The sequence below is a fragment of the Crocodylus siamensis genome, chromosome 15 (genome assembly GCF_052110815.1).
Source record: "Crocodylus siamensis isolate JL-2025a chromosome 15, ASM5211081v1, whole genome shotgun sequence".
NCBI lineage: Eukaryota > Metazoa > Chordata > Crocodylia > Crocodylidae > Crocodylus > Crocodylus siamensis.
This window is the reverse complement of record NC_143409.1, coordinates 25,538,849-25,564,771: the sequence shown is the minus strand read 5'-3', so window position 1 is coordinate 25,564,771 and position 25,923 is coordinate 25,538,849. Positions and strand designations below refer to the sequence as shown.

Below are 25,923 nucleotides of genomic sequence, written 5' to 3'. Positions count from 1 at the left end.
TTTAAATGTTACCTCTAACTTTAGATCTGACATAATACTACAATTTTAAAATGCACTAAGCCAAGTGCATAACTTGGGGGACTGACTAATCAAGAAAAACTAAAATGTTTAACTCGTATTAATTCTCCATAATGAAAATATTAAATTACAAAGTGAATCTTTCCTTGAGCTAGCCCTGGGATGTGTCTGCATTATAAAGTATTAACTAATGAACTCTAGAGAGAGGCTAGAATAAAAATCTTGGGCAGTATTGGGGATGTTTTGAATTCTAGAATGTTGCAGAAATATATTTGCAAAAAGTGACTTGTTTCACAATGTAAAAAAGAAAAAATTTCTAACTACAGCACCAAAGTCTCCTGAGTTGCGTTTGGAACCACTGAATTGTACAACCATAACAGTAAGGTGGCAGCAAGACTCTGAGGAAACGGCAACTATTCAAGGGTACAAATTATACTATAAGGAAGAAGGCCAGCAGGAGAATGGACCAATTCTGTTGGATGTCAAAGACCTTGAATATACCATCAGTGGTTTGGGTGAGTATATAGATTTATTTCTCCCCCCTACCCACAATACTTTGTCAAGGACAAATGATATATTTCATGCCAATGGTAGAAACAATGAAGTCAAAGGGCATCTAGAGACAAGCCGTAAACTTTGTAAATTTTGGAAAATTATATCACAGAACTCTACGTGAGACCTATAAAGGAACAAGATTGGATTAAACCTTCTATCCCCCTCCCCCAACAAATAAAGTTCATGAGTCTGGATTTGGTGTCAAAGTAATTCAGTGAATAATAACATGTTGCAGAATACCTATATTTCTATACTTAAAAGAATAGAGAACTTTGCTATTGGCAACCTATGGTTTGTGGGATGGATCCAGCTCATGGAGCTATTGGATTTAACCTGTGGAGTCAGGGGATGGGAGGGGGAAGAGGATGGCAAATGGAATTGATGGCATTCTTTTGTAGGGGGGAGGGTTGCCCATGGTGCACCACAGCCAGGCAGCAAGGCGAAGTAGCCTCAGCCTCTAAGTCAGGGGCGGGCAATTATTTCAGCTGTAGGGCCGCTTAATGAATTTAAGGAGAGCCCTGTGCAATGGAGCTGGAGGCCTGACCCTGCTCCCTGCTGCCACATATAGCTCCTGGGACTGTTGGGAAGCAGGGAGCGGAACTGGCCTGGCTTCATTGTGTGGGGCTCTGCACTACTTCCAGCAGAGTCCTGGGAGCTGCATGTGGCATCAGGGAGCAGCAAAGGCCACCGGCTCCATCACACCGGGCTTCCCCCCCGGTGGCACATGAGTCCTAGGAGCTGCATGTGAGCCACTGAGAGCCCTGTGCAATAGACTCGGGCTCTGCGCTCCTGTCACCCCATTGGGTGCCAGCCCCAGGATCTGTGTTCCCACCCAGCTGCAGCTTCTCCTTGCCCACCAGCACTTCCCTACCTGCTGTCCAGAGCGCTGCAGCAGGGACATGAGGGGGAGCCGAGCAGTTCCCATGGCAGCAGTTGGCCCCACCTGGAAGCTGTGTGCTGGCTGGGGCTGGGGTTGGGGCTGGGGCTCTCCCTTACTTGAGGGTAGGAGCAAAACATGTTGCCCCAGTGGGAGTGAGCAGGGCACAGGCCCCATGCAAGTGCAGCAGGGGCAGCTGTGGGCTGGGCAAGATGCAATTAATTGATGGGTGCCTGCCCACAGGTTGTATTTTGCCCACCCCTGATCTAGGTCCTAGTGGTAGCCCACCTCAGACCCAAACTTGCTGTCAGAATGTGTTGCTGCCTTCTGATGTAGAATTTGGCATAAAGATTTACAAGTCACTTGAAAGTGCTTCTATATGCAGATATAACGAGCTATTTTACCTTTTTTTTTTAAGGTGTGACCAGTAGTAGAGTCGGCAAAATCACAGAAGAGCCTGACACTGGGGTTTTTTGTGTCAATATGGCCTACTTTAACTTAGGGCTGAATGGAGAATTAATCTTGACTAAATGATCAGAATTGACCTGCAGTCTTAACTAGGTCAAATAGCCTCTTGACCATGATCAGATTTTCTCATCTGCTACATCTAGCCCAGATATCATTTTAGGGAGAGACTGAGAAAAGCATTCTGCTCTGTTAACTGGACAACTGACCATCTGTGACCATTTTTAGCCAGAGCATCTGGCAGCAGCTGACTGTTTAACAGAGCAGTGAGAAAAAAGGGCAGCAGGTTAGGAGGATGTGGCTTCTATGTCTTGAGACATAAATATTTTTTCTCTTCTCCCTTCCCTCCCTTTGTCTTATTCTGCAGTTTACGAAAACGCTGTCAGAAAAATGTAAACTTCTTCATTATGCAGCCTCTGAAATAGAGAATTTTTCCTAATTCATCAGTTTTCCTCTGATTAAACTTCCTTTACAGAATGGTATAAAAATATTTTGTCCACATATACTTTTACCAGTAAAGTGTCATCTTCTTCACTGTTCCTTTACTGGTACAAATTTAGGGAGAAATGAAAGCCAAGATGAAGTAAATCTGTACTCACAAAACTTGTAATTTTCCTGATTTACAATCAAGATTTTTAAGAGGATGTGCAAAAATTTACATTCCCAATTTTTCCATGTCATCATTACACACAGCATCTGAAATTTGTTTTCTGCATTACCCTAATGTACCAGTATTTAAAATGATGATTTTTCCTTTGTCTCACCAGTCTCAGTTTTGATGTCATAGGATGGATGCATAAATTGCAGAGTATTCAAGTATTCATGTGCTGGTGTGCTGAATTTTAGCAGGTTGTGGCTGAAGTTGTATTTGAATGTGGATTTCAAACATGACCTTTCTTCTTTAGGGTTGTTTTCATATTTTGGCTTGATTTTATTTTTTTTATTTTTTTTAATTTTTATTTTTGTAGCCTGCAAGAGAAAAAAGCAGTGCCCAATGTCAAATTGTGTGTTAATTGGCAGGGTAAATGTTACATGACCTAGATTTTTACAGCTAAGTTCTTTACATCTCCTTATTGCCAGGAGAAATCTGTACAGACTCCTGGTAGTTACAGTATATGTCTTTCTTTCATTAAGGCATGCACGTGCTGCCTGCCTCAACTTTTTGTCAACACTGACATTTTGCATAAAACAACACATAACAAATACTTTCACTTACAAAATATCAGCTTGATGTTTAGATGATGCTTCAGTTAATACTCCCTGCAATCTATAAACCCACAGAGTTCAGTCTGCAAGAATGGGTAGGCATTCAGTAGTGAAGAATTAAACTTCTCCCTTTCAGTGGGATTGCTTATGTGAAATCAAATCATTCTTGATTAATTTGTTTCATTTCTGTTTCTGAGTAAAATAAAATTTTGGCCAGTTTATACATGGGGAATTTGCTTGACCTGGAAGAATTGTGCCAAAGCACTCTATAACCCATTTCCCAGATTATCTGATCATAGTAAACTTAATTTTAATGGACCAGAAGGTAGCATAGATATCTTTATGTTCCTTTATCTATTTGTCTTACTCACTTTAATGACATGGTTTTAAGGAGGCTATCAATAAATGGGCAGTTGAAAGGATCTGTGGCATCTTTTATCATACATTGCAGGCATTAATAGAACACTGAGGTGTTCCCAGGAGAAAGGTTGTGTGGAGGAGGAACAGAAGGCACTTTCCTGGTATTGTGTAAGTACCTATCAGGGTAGGTGATTGGGACTTGACCCTGGGGGGTCACAGCCCAGGGGATCAGGAACATGCATGACTAGGTGGGTCAAGGAGTCTGAGGTCTGTAGGAAATTAGTTTAGGTGGTATAACCATGAGTCTGGGTAGAACCATGAGTTGGAGGAATAGGGTCAGGAACAGGAGGCAGGGAACTATACCAGAATCACTAGCCAGGGAGTCAGGAGCATGGAACCAAAGCTGTGTGGGACTTGGATATGGATAATAGCCCCTAAGTCATGGGGACATGGGTCCAGACTGGAGTCTGGAGCACAAGGGGCACAGAGCACAAGGGGCACAGACAGAAGTGTGGCTCCCCGGTTTAACTCATGGTACTTCACAGAAAGTGAATATCAGTCCTTCCAATCCAACAGACTTTAGCTGTTGGATCAGGAGGGTTTTGGGGATCAAGCTCCAATTTGGAGCTGATCTCTGCAGTCTCTTTTCCTTGCCCTGTTTCCCTCTCTTCCAGCTTTTTGGTGCTGTCTCAGGATTGGAGGGAGAGAAGGCAGGGGAGGGAGGTCCATTTTGGGGTTTTCCCAGCCTGCACTGGAGTTGGGGAAGCTCAGGTAGGGGGCTCCAGTCAACCCACCTCACCCTCCAATGCTGGCTGAGCATCCCCCAGAAACAAGCTCCCTATGAATTGCATCAGCCCAGCCCTGCTGCAGGTTCACTTAGATACAAGTAAATCAAGGCTCTCTACTTTGGAGCACCTTCATTTGAACCCTTGTGTAATGAGGATTCAGATTGTCATGGGATTGGGCCCTTTTAAAATGCTCTGCAGCTGTGCACTTGCGTTAGGTCATGGCTGTAGAACGCTTTCAGGGGCCAGATTGGGTGGAAATTGTCGCTTCTGCCTGCGCCCGAGAGGTCAAGGAGGTGGCAAGGCAGTCTGTGGAAGCACAGTGGTCTCAGCTGAGGTCTGGAACAAGCAATCAGCAGGCTAGAGCCAGGAACCCATGGACAGGAACCAGGAACAAAGATGAAGCTAGGCAGTTAATGAGCTGGACCCAGGGCACAGGAAATCGGGAACAAGCAGGAGCTAAGACACTAGGATCAGGCAGACAAGATGGGGGAACTAAGAATCAAAAGTAGGAATCAAGAAACTAAGAACCAAGATATCAGAAGCCCAAGGGTAGACGGGGAAGTATTTGTCTTGTTGAGCAGCCTGCTAGGCACTGGAAGGGCTGCTACTTATAAGCAGGCACCAACTGGAGAGCCACTGGCACCCTGGCTCCTGACAGTACCATAGAAGATAAGTAATTCTAGAAGTTGGTTATGTTTCTGTAGTAATGAATAATGTGGAAGAAATTCTGGTGTTGGCTTTCCAAACTCTTCCTCTGCCTCCTAGATTAGACTGATCTCCTGATAGCTTACCATTTTCTTACACATTTTTAACAACAGTAGATCAGCATCTACTGAAATGTTATATCTATCACTGCTGCTGATTTATAGAGAGGCCAAAAATAGCATTCCTATATGGAATCTGTTATTTTATTGTTTCTGAGCAGAGTTGTTGATGTGCATCAAGCCATTTGAGAATATGGAAACCATGCACAGTGTGGCGTACATCTTTTGAGCCACACAATTTTACAAGATACATAGATATGTAAATTACATTGTCTGCTCTGAGAAGATTCTTATGTTCTACCATTGATGTCAGCACACTTCGGATTTTCCCATTAACCCTCTTATTTTAGCCTACAGTGACATCCATCTCTCACAAATTAGTCGCTTTTTACATTTGTTTTTAAACCTTTTATTTCATTCAAGAAGATCATGATAGAGACCTGTATAAGAAATGCTACATACTCTAGACCAGGAGTTTCAGCCTTTTTTGGTTGGTGTTCCCTCTGGTGGCCAGTCGATCGGCAGGGGGCGGGGGAGTGGGCAGTTTCCCAAGTGCTGCAGCGAAAAGGTGCTAGCAGCAAAACCAAGAGTGCCAGTGGCACAACCAGAAGTGTTCCCCGCTTCTCTGCACAATTGCCACATACCCCCTGGGGGCTTCCCAAGTACCCCTAGGGGTATGCATACCCCTGGTTGACAACCCCTGCTCTAGACATGTATCATAATCCTACATCTCTCTCAGATTTCTGGGAATATATTTTTCTGTTTCAAATATCTCGGCCCCCAACATCCTTAATCCCCACTAATCATTTTAATTGTAATTTTTTTCATTCTAATAAATTCTAACTGGTGTCATGAATGTGTAATTATACTTCCTTTACCTTAGGTGTAGAATATGGAAGTGAAACAGATTCTTGGTAATACACTGCTGGCTTAGAATAACAAAAGTCAAGTGTCCCAGCAGCTGCTTCCACAGTTGATTATCTTAGTGGTTGTTTTTCAGTCCTGAGTTGCTCCTTATGTACCAGGATAGTGTAAAGCATACTTTTAAATAGATGAAAGCAGTCTCAAGAAGTGTTGTCAAGATTTGATGCATGGTTTAGGAAAATACAGTATGTACAGAGGATATTTTAGGATCTAAAGCTTCCTTGATATTTAAGTAAGAAGAACAGTTGTAACTTATGTTTGAAAAAAAATTATGTTGCTTGCTTTCTCTATTTACTATATTGATGTAGTGCTGTGGCACCCTCGGTTGCCCTGAGATCCTTTTCAGGGTGCCATGGGGTGTTAGCACTGTTAGGTATGCAGATTGGATTTGCAAACAAACCAACAGATTTCAAATAGAAATCCATAGTGTTAAAACACTCTGGCCTGTTATGGTCTTTATGTGTTCTTTGCAACAAAAGAATTACTCTGTTATTTTTCTGCACTTAGAAGAATGACTGAAAACTAAGAACTGGCATTTTCCAAAGAGTGCCGTGAGTGTAATGAGGGGTGCCTTGATTTCTAATAAGGTTTCTAACAAGTTCTAAAAATTTTGAGAACAGCTGATATAGCATATGCTTAAACAATTAGTACAAACATAAGTCAGTAAAGCCGAGGTCAGCTTAAACTTATTGACATTTTAGGTGTAGCCTGTATGCCTGGAAAAGATGAACGTGAAACATGCTACTTTATAATGCTGATGTTTCTGAGCCTAGCTAAAATGCAGCTTTTTCAGGAATAATGAATTATCTGTCACTCTTGCACTAAAACCCATTAGAAAAATCTGATTTCTGATTGGCTTTTTGACTCCATAGTGTTTTTTTTCTTGTTACTTTTCATAAGCCATGTACAAATGTTAATTTTTAGTAGTGGAAAATTTCTACCACTAGAAACAATTCCAGGAGAGGGAGCAGTACAGATGTTTATTCTGCAGCCACCTCCTCTCCTCTGCTCTTCGTGCCTTCCTGCAACCGGGGTGATCCCACTCTGGGGAGAGCATGAGCTTCTCCAGTCCTCCCATTTCTGGGGGACTGGAACAGTGGAGCAAAGTCCCTCTCTCTTCACACTGGGGTACCAATGTGTAAGACAGTTGGTAAAGGAGCTTGCAGTACTGCTGCTTGCACAGGACTTCAGGCAAGAGGAGCCAAGCAGGCAAAATCCTCACTCACTTCACACACCTGGGTCTCTAGTATGAGGAACAGACAGGACTTGGTGTGTTTGGCTTGCTACCCCAGGGGGAGCCTCCCAAAGCGTTGCTCTTAGTGCCTCCACCCCTGCTTACCCTTGGTGCCCCCCATGGCTCGGCTGAGTGTTTGGGGAGGGGATGATTTAAAACCCGGAAGGGCTTGGAGCTGGGCAGACAGTCCCCAAGCCCAGCTCCCAGTCCCACCACCTTCCACTTGCCACCTACACCTCCAACTGATGAGCAGAAGTGCAAGGGGAAGCCAGTGGAGCTGGGAACTGGGCTTGGAGAAAGCCTTGGGGCAGTATTGCTCCTTGCACTCCACTCCCAGTGCCTGGGAACTGAGCAAAGGGAGTGGAACAGCAAAACCCCTACCTGCTGCTCGCACTGGGAACTCCTGTGTGAGAAGCAGGTCAAGAGCAGCTGACAGCTGCTTCCCCCCAGTCTCTTGAGTTGTAGGGGAGCACCTGACCCCCATGTCTTCACCAGATTGCAGTGATCCTCATCTGGAAAAGGCACTGGAGCCTTTGCCCCAGCTCTGCTCCTCTGGGTCCCCAGGAAGAGTAAAGCTGAGGGAGAGTATGCAGACATTCAGTCTTCCAAGATAAACTTTCCCATGAGCAATTTAACCCTGGTTGTTCCTGGGTTATATTCTCCCAGAGCAGCCATTTTTGCTGTGGAAGAAAAAGTTTGAACATCTGCACACATTTGTTTTCTATTGGGAAATTGGCAATTCTCCAGAAACCAATGGCAATTCTCCCAATAGAAACGGAATGTCCGTACATGGGTATAAGTTGAACCCCAGACTGGCTAGGTTGAAAGTGTTCCTCATTACTTTGCTGTAAATGTACCATACTGCTTTGCACACACTGATCTACCAGCCTTGTAGCCTGATGCATGAAGTGTGGCTCCAGGGCTAGTTCTTTCACTTTAGACTGAGGTTTAGGTATATTACTAAACAGGGCCAGCTAAAACAATTTTTACAGTTGCAAAGCAAGTAAAGAATACCCATACTTGGAAAGGAGCTGCATCTTGGCCTGTATCTGTGGTGCAAAGCCTATCGGTGCACGGGCAGCAGTTTACTGTCTTGTCTGATGGTTGGTACTATGTGCTGCTAAGATGAGGCAAGCCTCTTTTTTATTAGGCTAAAAACTTTGGTTTGAATATGATAATGATGTTGAATAATATGTTACAGTTCACTGTAAATAAACTGCAAACCAATATGTAAGGTGAAGTGACAGGACTGGACGTAAAATTGGAGTGTCAGCAAAGTAGAAGCGCAAAATTAGTGTTCAAGTATGTTAAGAAGAATTTAATATTTAATGTGTCATTTTTAAAAAATTTTCTGTCTCATGTGGCTTCCTACCACATGTTTGCCAGATCACATCTCTCACCCCAGTGTATGTCTGCCCAGTTACTGCTATTTATTTTTTAATGGGATTATTTGGCACAATAGTCACCATGTAAATGGAATTAAATGTTGTCACCAGAGTCAGGCTTGCCACTCTCAAAATAAATATCCTCCGTTTCATGCCGACATTTGTTTATGTTAAAGGTCTTGGCATTTATTTTTCATCAGCAGACCATTTCCTAGCCCCAGTGTAAAATTCCATTAACATTATCACTTGAATTTGCCACAGGAACAGACCCTTGGGTGCATACCAAGCATTTTTGCCTCCCTTTTTAATTCTTCTTTTGCTCTCCCTTGCTCTGTAGAGTTTGACTTCTGTAAAATACATTCTAATTGTGATGCTCTGAATTTGCTTCTCTGGTTTGTATTTCCAAACAGTTGTGGAATAAATGCATTTAAGAGCTGAGGTTAATTTTCTTGATAGGAAAGTTTGTTTGGCAACCTTCTGACTATGTAGTTCAAGAGAGATTGGCAAAATGAGAAAGTAAAGTAAATAACAACAAAAGAATCAGATATAAAGACAAAAGCTCCTTTTCCCCTTATCAAATATGTTCAAATGACCCTTTTAGAAGTATTAAAAAAACCCAGAAAACTTCAGGAAGGCCATTAGGCATGCTCTGTGGCCTCTATTAGGCGTGTACGGAGCGGCAAGTATTCAATTCGGATTCGACAGATTTGGAGGGATAGTGATTTGATTTGGTGACTCGGGTTACTGTCCCAATTCAATTCAGCCGAATCGGATTTAAAGATTTGGCGCCAATTCAGAGATTCAGCCATAGACTAAATAGGCATCAGTCCTTGACCATGCTGGACACATGGTAAGTCTGTTGTGGTGGGGGAAGCAGGGAGGAAGGGACATGGTGGGTGGGGCAGATCAGTGCCCACACAGCGATGGATGGATTGGGGCTGGGACAAGCTGCCCAGCCAGGGTGGGGCAGCACATGACTCAGGGAGGGGGGCTCCTGCCACTGTGCCACTGTGTGCCATCAGTCTGGGAAGGCATGGGAGTGGGCATGTGCCCCTGGATCTGCATGGGGCAGGCTGGGCCAGTGTGTGCTTTGGGTGGGCAGTGAAAGATGCTGGGAGTGGGGGGCGTACCCCCCCACTGCTTGTCCAGCTGAGGCGGGGGGGCACAGGATGTGGGAGCAGGAGCTATGCCCTGCTGCAGCTTGCCTAGCTGGAGGGGGTGGGGGGGTGTGATGCAGGTGCAGCTCACTCCCAGAGCACAGCCTGGCCCAGCCTACCCCAGGCAGATCCAGGGGACAGGCCTGCTCCCATGCCCTCCCCGACTGGTGCACAATGAGGGGAGCCCCCCTGTGAGTCCTGCACCGCCCCCCACCACTGCCCCCGCTGGGCAGCTTGTTCTAGCCCCAGCCTTAATCTCTCCCTCACTGTGGGGATGTTGATCTGCACACCCCACGCCCCTTCCCTCCCCACTGCCCACCACAACAGACTTACCAACTGGAGGCAGCTATGTCCAGTGTGGTTGAGGACTGCTGCCTGTTTAGTCTATGGCCAAATCTCTGAATTGGTGCCGAATCTTTTCTGAATCGATTCAGAGGTATCCAGTTCGATTCACACCTTTAATGGGTCTCCTGACAAATTGGGCTGAATCTCCTTTGACTCAAATCAGCTACCGAAGATTCTCACAGCCCTACCCTCTATCTGTACCAGGCTGACACTGTTCGCCTGCTCTCCAGAGGAAATGGTAAGTGGGTTCTGCTGACACGTTATCTTGTCTAGTTTATTGGAGGCAGGAATGGGTTTCTGGAGAGAGCTAAGACCTCTATGGTAGGAGCCTTAAGCATGTCCAATCAGAAGTAAAAAACATGTGAATAACCTTTTGCTGCTGCCATGTTAAATGGAAAGGGAGTGAAAGACTGCACTTTGAGGAGGAGTGGAGGTAATTCATTCTATAACATTAGTTGTGTTTTTATTTATCTACTTTTTAAATCTACTTTTACTGTTTCTATGTAATGTAATTAATTAAATCAATAAAAATGGTTCAGTATCTACCAGGTCCCTACTGTACAGCAGACCTTGAGAAAAAGCTATATCAACATTATTCCACAGCACAGTAAAAAGAACTCAGAAATTTAGGTTCAGTTTTCAGTCAGCCATCACTAATGTCTTGTGTAGCCTGTCATTGTTTCTAACAGTTTCTGTCCTGATAAATGTTGTGCGAAGTCCTGGAAAAGGTTTCAAATAGGTAAGGTGTTTAGTATGGTTAATAGTAGGCCTGTGCAAGTAGACAGCTATTCGGTCCCGCTTCGGATCCAGCTGCTCCGGATGCCAGCGATCTGATCCGGAGCTCTGGACTGGGTTTCCGCTTCGATCCAGCCAAAGTGGCTCCGAAGCTTTGGAGCCACCTCAGAGATCCGGCCATAGGGTATAATGGGGAATCAATGATATATCTATAACTTGTTGGTTTTTGTCTGCTTCGGATGAAACTTGCCGGGGTGGTAGTCTCTGCTGAGAGCATGAAGCCTGCCAAGGTTCAAGAAGATCGGTGCACGGGTTCAGGGGGGGAACTGTACCTCAAGCTGCGGACAAGCAAAACTCATGACATGGGTGACTCTGTATGTGTTAAGGTGCAGCAGGGTGAAAGCTGCATAGATGGTAGCCCCTGCTGCAGCCATGAAGCCTGCCAGCTGTCAAGGAGATAGGTACAGGGCTTCTGGGTTCTGGGGCCCTGCACCTCTAGCTGCTAACAGGCAAAACTCATGACATGGGTGCTTGTACAACTGTATCTGTCTTGGGGCATTGGGAGTGGGGGGACTACTGCAGGCCTGGCTGCTAAGCTACTGTGTTACCAGTTACTAATTAATCATGATTCACTCAAGGACCAGCTCAATAAACAGTACCTAGCTACTACATAACAAGCATGGATTAACATCTACAAAACCACAGACTAAGGAGAGGAAATAATCAATACACACAATCAACTGCCCCAAGACAGAGAGAGACAAAACTTGTGACAGGTGCTTGTGCAACTGACTATCAGCAGCTAGGGGTGCAGGGCCCCAGCACCTATCTCCTTGACAGCTGGCAGGCTTTGTGGCTTCAGCAGGGGCTATCAGGCCTGCAGCTTTCACCCCACTGCACCTTAACACACACACAGTCACCCATGTCACAAGTTTTGCCTGTCACCAGCTTGAGGTGCAGTTCTCCCCAAACCCCTGTACCTATCCTCCTGAAACTTCGCAGGCTTTGTGGCCTCACCGGGGCTACCACCCCTGCAGTTTTCACCCCCCTGTGATGTAACACACAGACATGACATGAGTTTTGCTTTCAAGAATTTGGGGTGCAGTTCTCCCTGAACCCCTGCACCTATCCTCTTGAAACGTGGCAGGCTTCATGCTCTCAGCAGAGGCTACCACCCCTTCAGGTTTCATCCAAATCAGACAAAAAACAAAGTTCTAGATATTTAATTGATTTCCTTCCCCATTATACCGTATGCCTGGATCTCCAAAGTGGCTCTGAAACGGTTCAAAAAGCCTAACAAAGCCAGTGCTTCAATCCGCACGTGCCGCTTTGGACACCAAAGCGTCCAAAGCTTCTCCGGATCTGAAGCACGGTTTGAAGGCTCACACAACCCTGGTTAATAGGTGTTTACTGATGTAAATGAATGTGGCCAAGATGTGCAGTCTTAGGTGCTTGTCTGTTTCTGCTGTTTTTAAGATGATATCACAGTAATAATCATTTTCACCCAGAGACCTTAGGGGATGGAAAAACTGGTCTGATAACCTTAGTGAAAACCCTTTGAGCAACAGAGACTAAATACTTTTACCTTTCCCTGACACAGTACCCCTTTCCAGGAGGACCTTTGGAATTTCCTGTCTTCTTTATTACATGGGACGCCAGGGAATAAATGCTTTCTAGAGTCTATAAATAAATGAGTATGTGTAGAGAAGAATAAATGGATTAGGATTTTTTAAAAGTTCAACTAGCTACAACTTTGTATTGAAATGTCTTGTAACACTGTTTCTGTTTAACATATTAAATTTCTGATTTTCTGATAGTTTGGGATACATTTTCAGCTTGACATCCTTTCTTCTGCTTTTTTTTTGTGGACATTTAGTACGTTACTAAGTGTTTATATCCAAAAGACACTGCAGTTGTCTGTTTGACGAATGAAGATGGTCACCTGCATATGAATACCAGTGATAGGAACTCCTAGAGCTGAATCTTCATATACAATTTTGAGGAAGCAAATACTTGATGGGAACATTTTTACAAAACAATCATGGGCTAGCAAAAATAAAGGCAGGTCAGCTGAAAAAGCAGTCCTGAAGAAACTGTCTTCAAGTTTAACTTTTTTGAAACCTGAGGATATCTTCCATAGGGGATTCTTCCCTCCCCCAGAATTTTGTGTTCGTTTCCCTGAAGTAATCATTCCCCCCCCACCGCAAAAGTTGGTGTATATACTATATTGGTAGTTGTGCCAAGTAGAATGCAGTCTAATAACTGTATTTCTTTTGCATTAAGAGTTCCATGTTGAATCTGACTATTATAGCTAGCAAAAATGTTGATATGACCACAGTACAATTCTATTTAAATAAATCAAGAACCTACATTCATTTTTATTAAAGCTCGGCAACCAATATTTAGTTGAGTTGCTTTTGGGGCTGCAGCCGTGTACACTATATATACTGTATGCATTAGAAGGGCATTATATTTACATTGTTACATAGTGAAATGTGTGTTAATAGTTCAGTAGATGACCAGGACAAATATTATCATTTATTACTACTGTTTACAGCTGGTCAGTCTAGTGTTTACTCACTCTGATTACAGCCTTAAACTAAACCTTTTATCTGTCAGTTCTCCTGATTATATATAACAGACTTGCTACTATTACTTATCAGCTAAAACATAAGGGATTTGTTGGGTTGGGGGGAGTTGATCTTATTGCACACTGATAAAAACAAAAGGGTCTAGAAGTAGATTGGGAGCATTTAAAAGCACCCTTTTCCTCAGTGGTTTATAACCTCTTGCTTTCCCAGGGACCATGGTGGTTAAATATATATGTGCTTAACACACCAACCCCGCTCCCAAACAAAACAAAACAAAGTTTAGTTGGTATCCACAAATGTAAAGATTACAAATCACTTCACTCAGATTCAAAGCTCATTCTCCCAGAGCCAAATTCAGATGTAGCATAATTGGATGCCACTTCATTGGAACACAATGGAACGGTAATCACTTATGTCAGATCTGAATTTGACGCAGCTTATTCGACTGCTTCTGTATAGCATTGAGTAGGGGTGTTATATATCAGCTTGTTTTGAGCAGATTTGTCAAGAAAGGCCAGTTAAACTACCAGTTACCAGTGTTGCATTTTTAGTATACAGTTCACTTGCCACATCAGTAAAAGTCGGGCATTTTTACTTTTGCATAATTGTGTGACTATTTCTGTCATGTACTAGGTTCCACCAAAAATTTTTCTCGAAAAACAAATATATTGTATCATTTTTTTAGTTAGTATCTACAAATGTATAGTTTGAATGATCATCAACTGGTTGGGTTTTTTACTAGTTTGTTTTTAATTATATTGCTGTTAAAGACCCTGACATTTGTCGAATAGTTAATATCCAAAGATGTTCCCCTGCATTTTGCAACTGAAAGTAAATTTTTATTTTTATCTGGTTCATTTATAATGGAAAGCTTTAATTAAAGTTTAATGTATTTGTCAATTTTAAATTACGCCATCAGACATTTCAGTAATTTACTGGTTTAGCCAGCAGTCAACATTAATAGGCTCTAAAATACTGAAAGCTTCATGAGTAACATATCTGTTACAATATTGATTAGAATATTACATGTGACACAACATGACAAACACTCAAAGAAATGAGTACATTCTAGGTTTCTTTGGGCAAAATGGGAAGTCATGGAGTAACTTGAATCTGTCTGAAATGATTAATCTGCCTAAATAAAACACATTTTTGGGGGGCTGGGTTAAAAGCTGTTACTGCCTGCTCAGACTTTGTGTTTCAAAGATTCTCTGACTTTGTGCTTTGTATGCAGCTCCTGTAAACATGGCATACAAATCTTCAGTTTGAAATATTTTTCTGTGAAAAAAATCATTCTGCTGCCCTCATACATGCACTGTTTTTGTTGTAATGCATTTTAACTGCCAAAGCTTTTTTGTTTTGTTTTGTTTTGAGAGCTGGGGAAGGTTCTCTCGCATGAAAAATGTATAGAACAGATACTCATTGAATCTCAACACTGAATAAAGATTTACTGTACATTACTGTACTTATACAGCTTCACTTTAACTAGCTAAATAGAGTATTCAGTCCAATTAACTATGCCCCCCCGAGTAGATAGTTGGAGCCTTAAGGAAGAAAGAAGTTCCATTATTTCAAGTGACAATGCTTTTTAACAGTCCATAAAATAAAAAGGAGAAAATACAGGCTTTGATATATCAATAGCAGAGACTACATTGCATGAGAAATAAGAGGATGGAGAAAGTAAAAGATATGTTCACTCCTATGAAAGGCAGTAGTTACCTGCAATGGTGGATTTGTGCTTTTTCTCCACTCTCCCAGCTGCCACCCCAGCTGAAATATCAGATACAGTTGTTTCTTTAGGGACCATGAGTAGCTAAAAGTTTAGCAACTGTTTAAAGAACTAGATTAGAAGATGTTGTGAAGCCTTGAAGCTTTGAGGGGAGTGGGAAGGGGGCTGTTCGCAGTGTGGCAGGAGAAAACTGTTTCCTTCAAGTATTTATATGTAGTATTTCCAGTAGGTGTAAGAGTGAGGAATGTTATGAAGCAAACACTTTTAAGTCAGCATTATTGGGTCTAGAAATTCCAGCTTTAAAAATAAATATGTAAGAGAAGTCAGCATGGGAAAGTTTGCATTCATTGCCTAACAATTCCACTGTATGCAAATAGCTTTCTGGTCATTTGCTATACTAATATTAAGCAAAGGCACAATGACAATCAGTAAAGCCAAAACTAATATATTTCTTGATTCTTTTATACAAGTTAATTGTTTTTTAATTACCCTTTAACTTGACGGGGTTTTTTAATAGGTGTTCAAAAGTATTGAAATATGTGTGTTGGATTATATTTTTAAATCAGTTTAATTTGAAATTGACTACCTCGGTCTTTTGATGAATAAATATTCACCTTTTTTAATACGTTGTCTTTGCTTGCTTTCACTCCTTTTCTTTTAAAAGTAGTCAGTTGACCTGGTAATAAAGGATAGATGATGTTTCATTATTTTCTTTTTTTATTCCAGTGACTCTTAAATATGTGGAGTTCTTTTTTCTTAAAGAGGGGAAGGACTTCTGAATTTGAGGCAAAATTTGTTTAATTCAGTATTTACTGGACCTCATTATTAAAATACTTAAGGCAAAGCAACAGCTCCTTAGAGAAGGCTTAGAGAACTCCTGTTATAGGAAATTAAATCAACATTGTCCATTAATCATATGGTATGTCAACCCCCAGACCTCTCTCGATTGTTCTTGGTGAATGTGAGGAACCATTAGATGTGTGAGGTCTTTAAAGGTCTGAGTAAGTCAAAGGGGAAGAGTTTAAAAAAAAAATGCCACCATTAGCACATGAAAGAGACTTCAGAGTGGACAGAAGAAAACATTTGCTGTATTTGGCCAGTTATTTCTTAATTTTTTCCTTTTTTTTTTTTTTTTTTAACTTCATTTGTTTAACTAAAATCTGGAAGTTCAGTGATATTTCTCCTTGACTTTTGTTGCTGTCCAGGAATTGATACTTGACTGGTTGTGATAAAAGTGTATAAGAAAGTTAATAACTTGAGTTTGCAAAAAGTCTTGTGTTTGGAGATAAGCAACTCTACTCCTAAGAATAAGGTATTACACTTCCTGAGAATCCTCATGCCTGGAACGATACCTTCTTTACTTCTGTAAGTGCTATAATTAAACATTACATTAACTTTATTTTCTGCATTGGTGAAATACACTATTGTGGAAAAGGAATTATTTTTTTCTGCAGGACCTCCAACTTTTTTTCCTTCAAAAGAGGCCATTTTGACAGATCAGAGGATTCCTTTGCTGTTAGGAAAAATCTTGTTATGGAGTTTCTCTGCAAAATCTTGTTTTCAGCCTAAAACAGATTCATAGAAAGGAAAGACTATTTAATACAATTCTAGAAGTAAGACAAGGGAAATATGTTCCTTGCTTAGCAAAACACCAAGCATGCTCTCTGAACCACATTTTCTGCCTCAAATGTTCTCATAGTGGAAATTTGAATGCCCAAGGGCACGTCTACATGTGCCAATATGAGGCACATTAGCCACTTTTAAGGCACATTTAAGGGTGCAGTTCTACGTGTGTGCCCTTAATATACCTTGAAAATGGCAATTTTAGGCTATTTGCATGTAAATTTAATACCTGCAAAAGCAGATATCAAATTTAGGCATGAATAGCTAAAGCGCCTTAACACACATGTAGATGCACGAAAATGTATTAATGCTGTGTATGTCAACTGACTTGGGACTAACTTTAGTCCCTAGGTGGTCTGCACACCGTGTTAATGTCCCTTAATGTGTACACACATAGATGTGTGCCTAAATTGCCTTAATTTGCATTAGGCAAATGCACATTAGGTGTGCGTAAAAGCACGTGTAGATGCACCCCATATGTGGTAACTGTGAGCATACTCACAAAATTGTATTATACATTATAACAGCAAAAATGAAAACAATCAAGCTATAAGACTGAAAAGTGTTCTGTTTGTCTTTATTTAAAATAAACTATTCAGGTAGCATCTGCTCTGGGAAGTAATTCCTCTATTTTCCTCTCTTGCCTGGATCTGCCTATATTAAGACCAGCACCAACAGAGACCTCTTCCTGTCCAGGGAAATCCAGGGATGGTAGCCAATGGGGTACAAGCAGCAGTAAATCCTTCCCCTTTCAAACAATTCTGAAATGTTAGTAAAGCTAGGCTTTCTGTGTCAATTCCTTATATTTCTATCCTTATTCATTATTAATACTCTGGACTTTGACATCCTAATTATTAAATCAGTGGGAGAGCTGGGAATAGAATTGCTGATCTCTAGACTCCCAACCCTGTGGTCTGTGCATCGGAACACACTTCCCCTTTATGGAAGTTTGCTTTCATTAATGGAATTTATAACATGGTTATTCTGTCCCTGAGGTTTAGGGATCATAATCACACCAGTCTCTATCATGGAGGTTTGAAATATCATCTGAGAAAAGAGGGTTGAAGTCCTGACAGCATTTGTTCAAATTGTCTTTGAATAGGCTGTAGAGAGTATTAATACAAGGCAAACACATATTCTGCATGGTAGATGGTCAGCTGTCATTTGGTCTTTCAGTCCCAAGCTCCAGTTGCCTCATCTTAGAACCAAGTAGGTGAAGACCGTAATACATTCATAGCCATTGTCAGGATACATTTTATGACACGACTCTTCTGTAATTGAGGATGGGTAGCCTGATTTTATAAGTGATTCATCTTTACCTGTGGGAATATTCAAACTGCTTTGACCTTACTTCTAATAATGTGAGGTACCATGAGTATAGTCCAATGAATAGAACAACACAGGGTAGCTAGTAGATTGTAGTCTGCTCCTTTCTCTGTCACTGGCTTGCGATGTGACCTTGGGTGAGCCACTGAACTTCTTGTCCTTCAGCTTTCATATTTTTTAAATAGAATTTATGATGTTTACTGTTTTGGGTAATACCAATACTTAGTTCTACAAATGAAATAGGCTATCTGAGAGTTAAGTGATCACCTGTTTAAATAGTCCATCAGCCAGTCTATAAGAGTTGTCAAGTTCCAAGTCTCTAAAGGCTGTGTAAATTTTTAAATGCAGAGGTATTGAAGAAAGAGCTGTTTTAATTCTATTTTATTTCATTCAAGCTGTTAAGATCTCTAGAATCTAAATCATTCATGCATTGGAAAAGATGAACAGTCACGTTTGGACTGTGGTTAGCCTCCATATGAGGCTACTTAGGTATTTGTTATTTATATCCACTCTTGCCCATTTACAAAATAACCTCACACAAACAAAAAAGTTGTGGCAAGTATTTTTTTCTTGTGGAAACTTGGATATTGGCCAGGCATTTTAGTAAAAACAAAATTTGTTGTAGCAAGACATTTTCTAGATTGTATCAAACATAAATTTTCAATAACAAAACCCCAATGTTCAAGCAGGATTTTACAACTTCCCCTGATTCAATTTTATAGGACTGCAAAACACCTTTTAAAAGCAAGAAAGAATTCTCGGACATAGTCTTTGAAAAACTCTGTTCTATTACCAGTGGATCCCCGCAGGAGAAAAGTTCTCACTCTTTAATATTACTATACTATATACAATGTATTCTAAGTATGATAATCCACTTCCAAATGTGGAAAATAATACTTTTGCCTATAAGGAGCAAAAAAATAGCAGTCTGTGCTGTTTTTTGAAAGAGCAAAGGATTTTCAGAAAGCTTTAGGTACCTTGCACACCCGTCAGACTGCTCCTGTTGGTGGCTGCTGCTTTGAAAAAAACAACAAACAATATTAGGGGAAGGATATCAATGCTCAGAGCAAAGCTTAGAGAACCAAAACCATTCTCAGTAAAGAGAAAGCTTTTGTGTTCTAGGATGTATTAGGGCCATGTTCTAAGATGCTCTGGAAGAACTGAGGCCTTTTATGGGCAAAATTTATTGCTGGGGTAATGTTTTTAAGAGTGTTCCAAAGATTCAGAATTAATTATATATTTTCACATTTTTAAATTGTGTTTTAAACAGCTATTAGCTGTTTCACTAATTTCACTAAAAGGTACAGAAGCCATGATACTGAGGTGTTCCCTCTTCCATCCCTCTCCTTCTCTCCCCAGTACAAATGCTGTAGCTCAGTGGTGCTTAACATTTTGGCTGTGTGGGCCAGATAGGTGGTGGGGCTACGCCATAAGTTTGATCAGTCTTGTATGCCTGGATCATGCTCTTGGCTGTCCCCCATGGATTGGGCCCTGCATCACCCCCATGTGCTAGGATTTGTCCCTGGTGCTCTACACCACCCCCATCTGACCCCATGCGTTAAGATTGGGCTCTGGCACCCTGTTACCACCCATACGTGGCTCTGTGCACTGGGATTGAACCCTGCATGCCTAATCTTGTGTTTGCAGCCACAGCCTATAGGACTCGCCACAAACCTATGGGGAATCCTGTGGGATGAACAATACAACATGGGGGACTGGATCTGGCCTGCAAACTGCGGTTGAGTCTGTCTGCTGGAGCTCATTTTATGAGTTAGCCTACAAAATCAGAGTTTAATGATTCTTTAAACAAGGATAAAAAAGTCCTGGTTATTTTTCAGGCTAGTAGTATCTGTACCAAATTTTACAGTGCTTGAAAATTCCAAGGAAACCATTAAATTATGCATATCAGGCTTCATTTCCAAATGCCGAGTTTCAGTTCTAATGTTCTTTCAATAAGTGTACCGGTGTAGAGTACTACTATCCCTCTGAATACTACATAAGCTTGCAGCACTGAGTACAGCAATACTGCACACTAGAAGGGAGGATGGAGTGCTGTCTGGGGTATTTTTTCTGATCTAGGGGAAGATGGTTAGTTTGTTTTCTAGAAGTGTCGTTGTATATTGGGATGTTTCTGGATGGAAATGTCAAAATCAAAAAATAATCTTATAATGCCAAATAGAGAGGGTGTATGACATAAATTGTAACTACAGCATCTCTGGAAAGAAATAAAACCAACTAGAGATTCTTACACAGAAACAGGCAGCTAAGGGGATAGAGAAGGAAAAGTAACAGCAGGTACAGACAGAAATGTAGTTTCCCAGTCAACTCATGGTGCTTTACAGAAACCACCATGAGTTAGACCCATGTTCCCAACCCAACAGACATTAACTGTTGGGTTGGGAGGGTGAGGGATCAAGCTCCAATTTGGACCCAATCCAGGGAGAGAAGCTGTGTTCTGCAGTGTCTTCCCCCTAGCTCCATGCCCCTCTCCCCCACCCTCAGTGCTGTCTCACGATGGGAGGGGGAAAAGGCAGGGAAGGGAGGTCTGTTCTGTAGTTTTCCTAGTTTGCGCTGGAATGGAGGGGTGGTTGGATTGGAGCCCCCACATCGGGGCACACAGACACAAGTTAATGAAGACACTACACTTTGGAGCACCTTCATCTGAACCCTCATGTAACGACGGTTCACCAGTTCACAGGATCGGGCCCTTTAGAAGCTCTTTGCAGCCGTGCATTTGTGTTAAGTCATGGCTGTAGAGTGCTTCCAGGGACCACATCTGGTGAAAAGTGTCACTCCTGTCTGTGCCTAGGAAGAGTCAGCAGTGTACATATATGGAGGGATGGCCTGCATTGTATATCCTGTGTGAGAGTTTGAAAGGTGGAAAGAGTCCCATATCGTAGCACCCATTACCTGCTGACCTGAGGCACAGGGGTGGACTCTGTAAAAGATGGTGGCTGGATTCAGTCCTTCTATGAACACTGTTATTGTAAATCACTTTGTGGATTTGGCAGTGTGTGCCAAAGTTTCAGGGAGTACTCTGCATTAAAGCCAGGTTGTAAAGGAAACATGCTGACAGCCCTTCCTGTTAAGTCATTTCTTATTAAGCTGGATTTCACTTCAGTAAATGAAGTATTACAGAGGCCATTGAACACGGTGTCACTGGCAAGATGATAGGAATTGCCTGTTGACCTTCTACACATATCAAGATATGACTAGATCTCTATGAATTTGCTTGCAGCTGCCTTCTTGATTACCACCCTAAAGTTTGCTGACTTGAAGGGTCAGATTTTCAGTTTTCCTTAACCAGCCTCTGAATTAGCATCTGCAGACCGAGTGTATAAGTGATTGCACTCACGGTATTGCATGTACAAACACATAATACATTGGGTGCATATGAGGTGGGTAGATGCTCCTAGAACCAACTATTGTGTGACTGATATATGAGCAGCTGTATGGATGCAAACATGCAGGTTTTGCTTCTACCCCCGCACCCCCAACCCATTTGGATTGTACCACTGAAATATTTGCCCTTGGAGATGGAATGTATTGATAACAACAGACAATGCAATATTATAACAGGGTGTTTTATTGTAAAGATCCTGTATTAATTCATTGCTTTGTTCTCATATTGTGTCTGATTTGTTTTATCCATAACAATTTGGAAGTGAATGAGTGTGATTTTCTTTTTTTCCCATCTAGGGAAGAAGCAAACTCTGCTATTTGTTAGTAGACTACCTGAGATTTTTGTATCCTGTAATCATGATTGCAACAGTAGTACTTTAAAGCTTGGGATCTGGGATGAGGGTCACCAAACCACAGATGTTTTTGCAATGAAACTGTGCACCTCCTAGAAAGTCACTGTGGTGCAAGTAATGATAGATGGTGTTTTCATTTAGCTGCACAAAAGGGTCAAAATGGCATGGGGAGCCCATGACAGCCCAACAGAGAAATGTTAGTTCTGAAAGGAAATTTATTTCATAGCTTGAGGGGAAGTTTGGGTGTCATGAATAGATTCCCTTTGTCAGTGTGTAAAAATGTATTGTTTGTAAGATGATGCTGTATGTCAGACAGTCTGTATGTGCGATATCATCGCTGTTGCTTAAACAGATGTTAAACCAAATTTTGTAGAGCACTTATTTTCCTATGGTTTAGATGCCTTTTGAGTAAGAATGTTTTCAGATATAAACATCAGGCAAATTTATCTAAAATATTTTTTTCTAAGAACCTGGAGAAGTTGGTTTTCATTGTGGAAATAACTTATTCCTGGATAATTTTCAGCTAATCCAGTAGGATCCTCTTAACTCTAGAGTATCCCTCTTGAAGTGCAGGATTAAAGGCACTCATTTAGTTAGTTTTATCTTGTAATATAATGTTGCTTAGTTCACTAAATATTCCCTCTTTCACTTACACATGCACGCATACAGATAACAGTACTGGACACATTGCGAGTTGGGATCTTGGTACAAATTTGTAATGGAAAAATCTGTGTTAGGAATTTAAGGTAATTAAGGCTCTGCTGGCTCTTCTGGACACTCTTCCTCCTCCTTTCTTCTTTCAAAGATGGCCTCTTTCTACATAATTCCATTAAACTGATTGTACTCAAAGGGGTGGATGTAGGGGCAGTGCTCTCATCTTTCAAAGCAGGACCAATGAGCTATGTTCTTTCCACTGGGCAGCAACAAAAGAAAAGGTCTCCCAGAAGAAAAGACGAGCACAAAAGATCAAAATTAGGTGTTTGTCCAGGCCTCTGGTATCACTTTCAAGTCAGCTTTTGAGTATGTGAACTGAAATTTCCCCTATGAAGACTCAGATTGAAATATATGACTCAAGCCAGCTAGTATTAGGATATCTCTAGTGTTAGTGTGCTGTTAAATTATTGGACAGTGCTGTTCCTTCCTGTTTTAAAAGAATGTTTAATTAGTGTAGCACAAACAGGAATTGATCTAAAACACTTTGAAATCTACTAGGAGCAATATTATGTGACATGGTTCTGAAGAAAAATCTGGTCAAAGCAAGCTGAAATTCTCTAAATCTGCTTAGACTTTCCAAAAACAAAAAATTAAACTCTTTAAACAGATTCCTCGTTTCTTCAGCCTCTAAAGTACCAAAATGCTATACCCAGGGAATTTCCCTTTCCTCTTTTTTGCTGAGATTGCTGATTGTGGGCAGTAGTAGAGGTGATGTTTTTACTGCAAGGGGGTGTGAGGTGTTGTTTGTTCTGAGGCCCTTCAGGGGGATAGAACAAAGCTACAAAAGGGATATGGAGCCTTTTCAGGTTTAGACAAATAAGCGGGAGCCATCCAAAACCACAGAAACCTAACACCATTTAGTTGAATCGACTCACATCTGTCATATGGTCTAGTTTCTACCAAAATAAACTTTTACCATGTTGTAGAAAGAACAAATTGTATATTTTCCCTTTTAGTTACTTGGTTGGTAAAGGAAAACATGAGTATTACAGACGGTCTCTGTTCTATCGTCAATTATCTTTAAATTGGTGTGTAAACCATTTGGGATGTGAAATGCTGATAATTTATAATCTGGACTGTCTCAGTCTGAGTATTTTAAAACCCACATTTTAATTCTGTTAATATTAAATCCCACTCTTTTATTTTAAAAACCCCTAAATCTCCCTAAATAACCACATATGAAAACATTTGTAAATATACGTGTCTGTAACGTGTGCAGTGCATCAATAGAATTTTTTTAAAAGTGTAATTAATGTGTTTAACTATTTTTTTTATTTGTTTTAAACATTTGTTCTTATCTAATGCATAGGACTAGAAGAATGTGTAGGTACAGTTTAAAATAATGCAGGTACATGAAATCCAGTGCTAAGTGAAGAGCTGCTGTCTATTGCATATTTTGGAGAACAGTTTTAAAACTTAGAAGTTTGAAGGTGTATTATAATTTGGTGTCATTGATTTGTCTCATACACTGATCTGCTTTTTTGCCTCGTGTATCTGAAATATATTTGCTTATTTTTCTAATAAGTTTCTTCTGTATTTACATTGCTTCGCTTCAAAAGTGCATTTTTCAGGATAGTATTTCTCACTGCTCTTCCTTTCCCACCCTTCCCCCTTAATAATTCCCCTGGACCTCTGTTGCTTGGAGCAGACTTTGGCTAGCCCCAGATTTGATGTCAAAGGCCATGACCCAGGTGTCACAGCAGCCCATGCTGCTGGCCTCTTCTCTGAATAATTATCTGGAGTTTATTGTGTTGAAGGGACGGGCTTGGGGGCAGTGCAGTCACCCTGGAAGGCTAGACCAATGAGCTATCCAGCCAGACCACTATACAACAATGGACCTGTAGGTTACACAAAAAACCCAGCAACACAAAAGATTAAATTAAAAATGGACATTTGGCCAGATAAGTTTTTGTAGTTAAACTTAAACTTAACTGCCAACAATTTTTCTGCCTTCCATGCGCAATAACATTTCAGTTTCTTTTTTTTAAATAAAAGGAACCAAATCTGTATTTTGTGTGTGTGTGTGTTATAGCAGCCTTGAATTGTTTTTCTTTTCTCCTTCCTTGCTTTTCAAATCACCAAGCTCAACAGCAGGTTTCAATCCTATGCAATCATAATTATGGAACAAATAAAGGAAAAAAATCTGTCCTTTCCATATACCAAGAAATTCATTTCTTTCCAGTGTGTCAGAGTAGTGAGATGTTCAGAGCAGTCAGGTACAGAAGAATGTCCAGCGTCTGGATTTAATGAGTCAATAATAAATGGTACTAAAATGCCCTATTTTCTTTGAGTCCCCTTATCTGGTTCTGTCCCTAAACAGGATTTTTTTTTTTTAAAATCTTAAATCCAGCTGTGGAGTGCTCTTTCTCCTCTTAGCCCTTTTATCTGTATTGAATGAAAGCCTGCTGGAGGTGGACTTGCTGTTCTGAAAAAAAAAAGTTCTTTCATGGTCCTGACCTCGGATTCTTTCTTAATTTTATCTAGCCCTGACCTGTTGGCTCTGCTCTGGCTCCTTTCAAGGCCTTTGGAGCTTCACAAACATGCAGCAGCTGAAAGAAACAATGACAGGGTTTTTAAGGGCTGCAATATTATACTCTCTTGTAACCTCGACTAAATAGTCTGTAAACAGATGCTTTCTATGATGCATTTGCCAAAAAGCCAAATTTGGCTGCTTTAACATTAGCAAACACAGCTCTAAAACCTTTGATTTAAAAGAGTAATTTTTTCTTTCAGTATTAGCTCCAAATCAATGAATATTTGCTTTGCGATGTGTCAGTGTGTCTGTTGTACAAAACAATCTTGGATATTCTTCCCATATGTTCTTCAGTTTCCAGCCTGGGCGCTTGTAGGTACATTTAGAATAAATTAATCTTGTGAAAACAAGAGGATTTACTAAAACTGCAATAGAACATATGGAGTACTTGGGACCTTTTCTTTGATTCAAAGGATAGTGTTAAAGCATGGTTGAGAACTGCAAATTTTTGTTCCTGATGCATGGTTTTTTAATTTTTTTTATTTAGAGTTTTACAGAAAAACTAATTCTTATAATGACATTTCTTTATTGAAAATATGGAACTGAATTAAGTGCTGCAGAAACTTGTTCTTGGTTACCTTTTCCTAATTTTGTTTATGCAGACTTTTATAGTTTAAAAATCAAATGATTTATATTTTAAGTTTTAAGAGTTGCAGAGAGGGTATAAGAAAACCTTCTCAGTACAGATACCTCTTACTCACTGCCAATACTCTGTCTAGCAGTGTTTTCATTGGAAGTGCATGATGACACCATCTGGCAGTCATGAGGTGTAACTTCACCAGATGGAACCAACCTGTGCTGGGGAGATGTTCCTTCCTCTCTCCATGTTGCCCTTACCA

At 41.0% G+C, this 25,923-nt stretch overlaps 1 protein-coding gene across 2 annotated transcripts in view; it reads left to right on the top strand.

Moving 5' to 3' along the window:
• Positions 1–25,923, top strand: part of PRTG (protogenin) — a 130,121-nt gene that overhangs the window by 72,491 nt on the left and 31,707 nt on the right. For both annotated transcript variants that reach the window (XM_090029369.1, XM_090029368.1), the window contains exon 11: positions 345–533. In XM_090029369.1, coding sequence (XP_089885495.1) covers positions 345–533 — 189 coding nt within the window. The remainder of the gene's footprint in view (positions 1–344; positions 534–25,923) is intronic.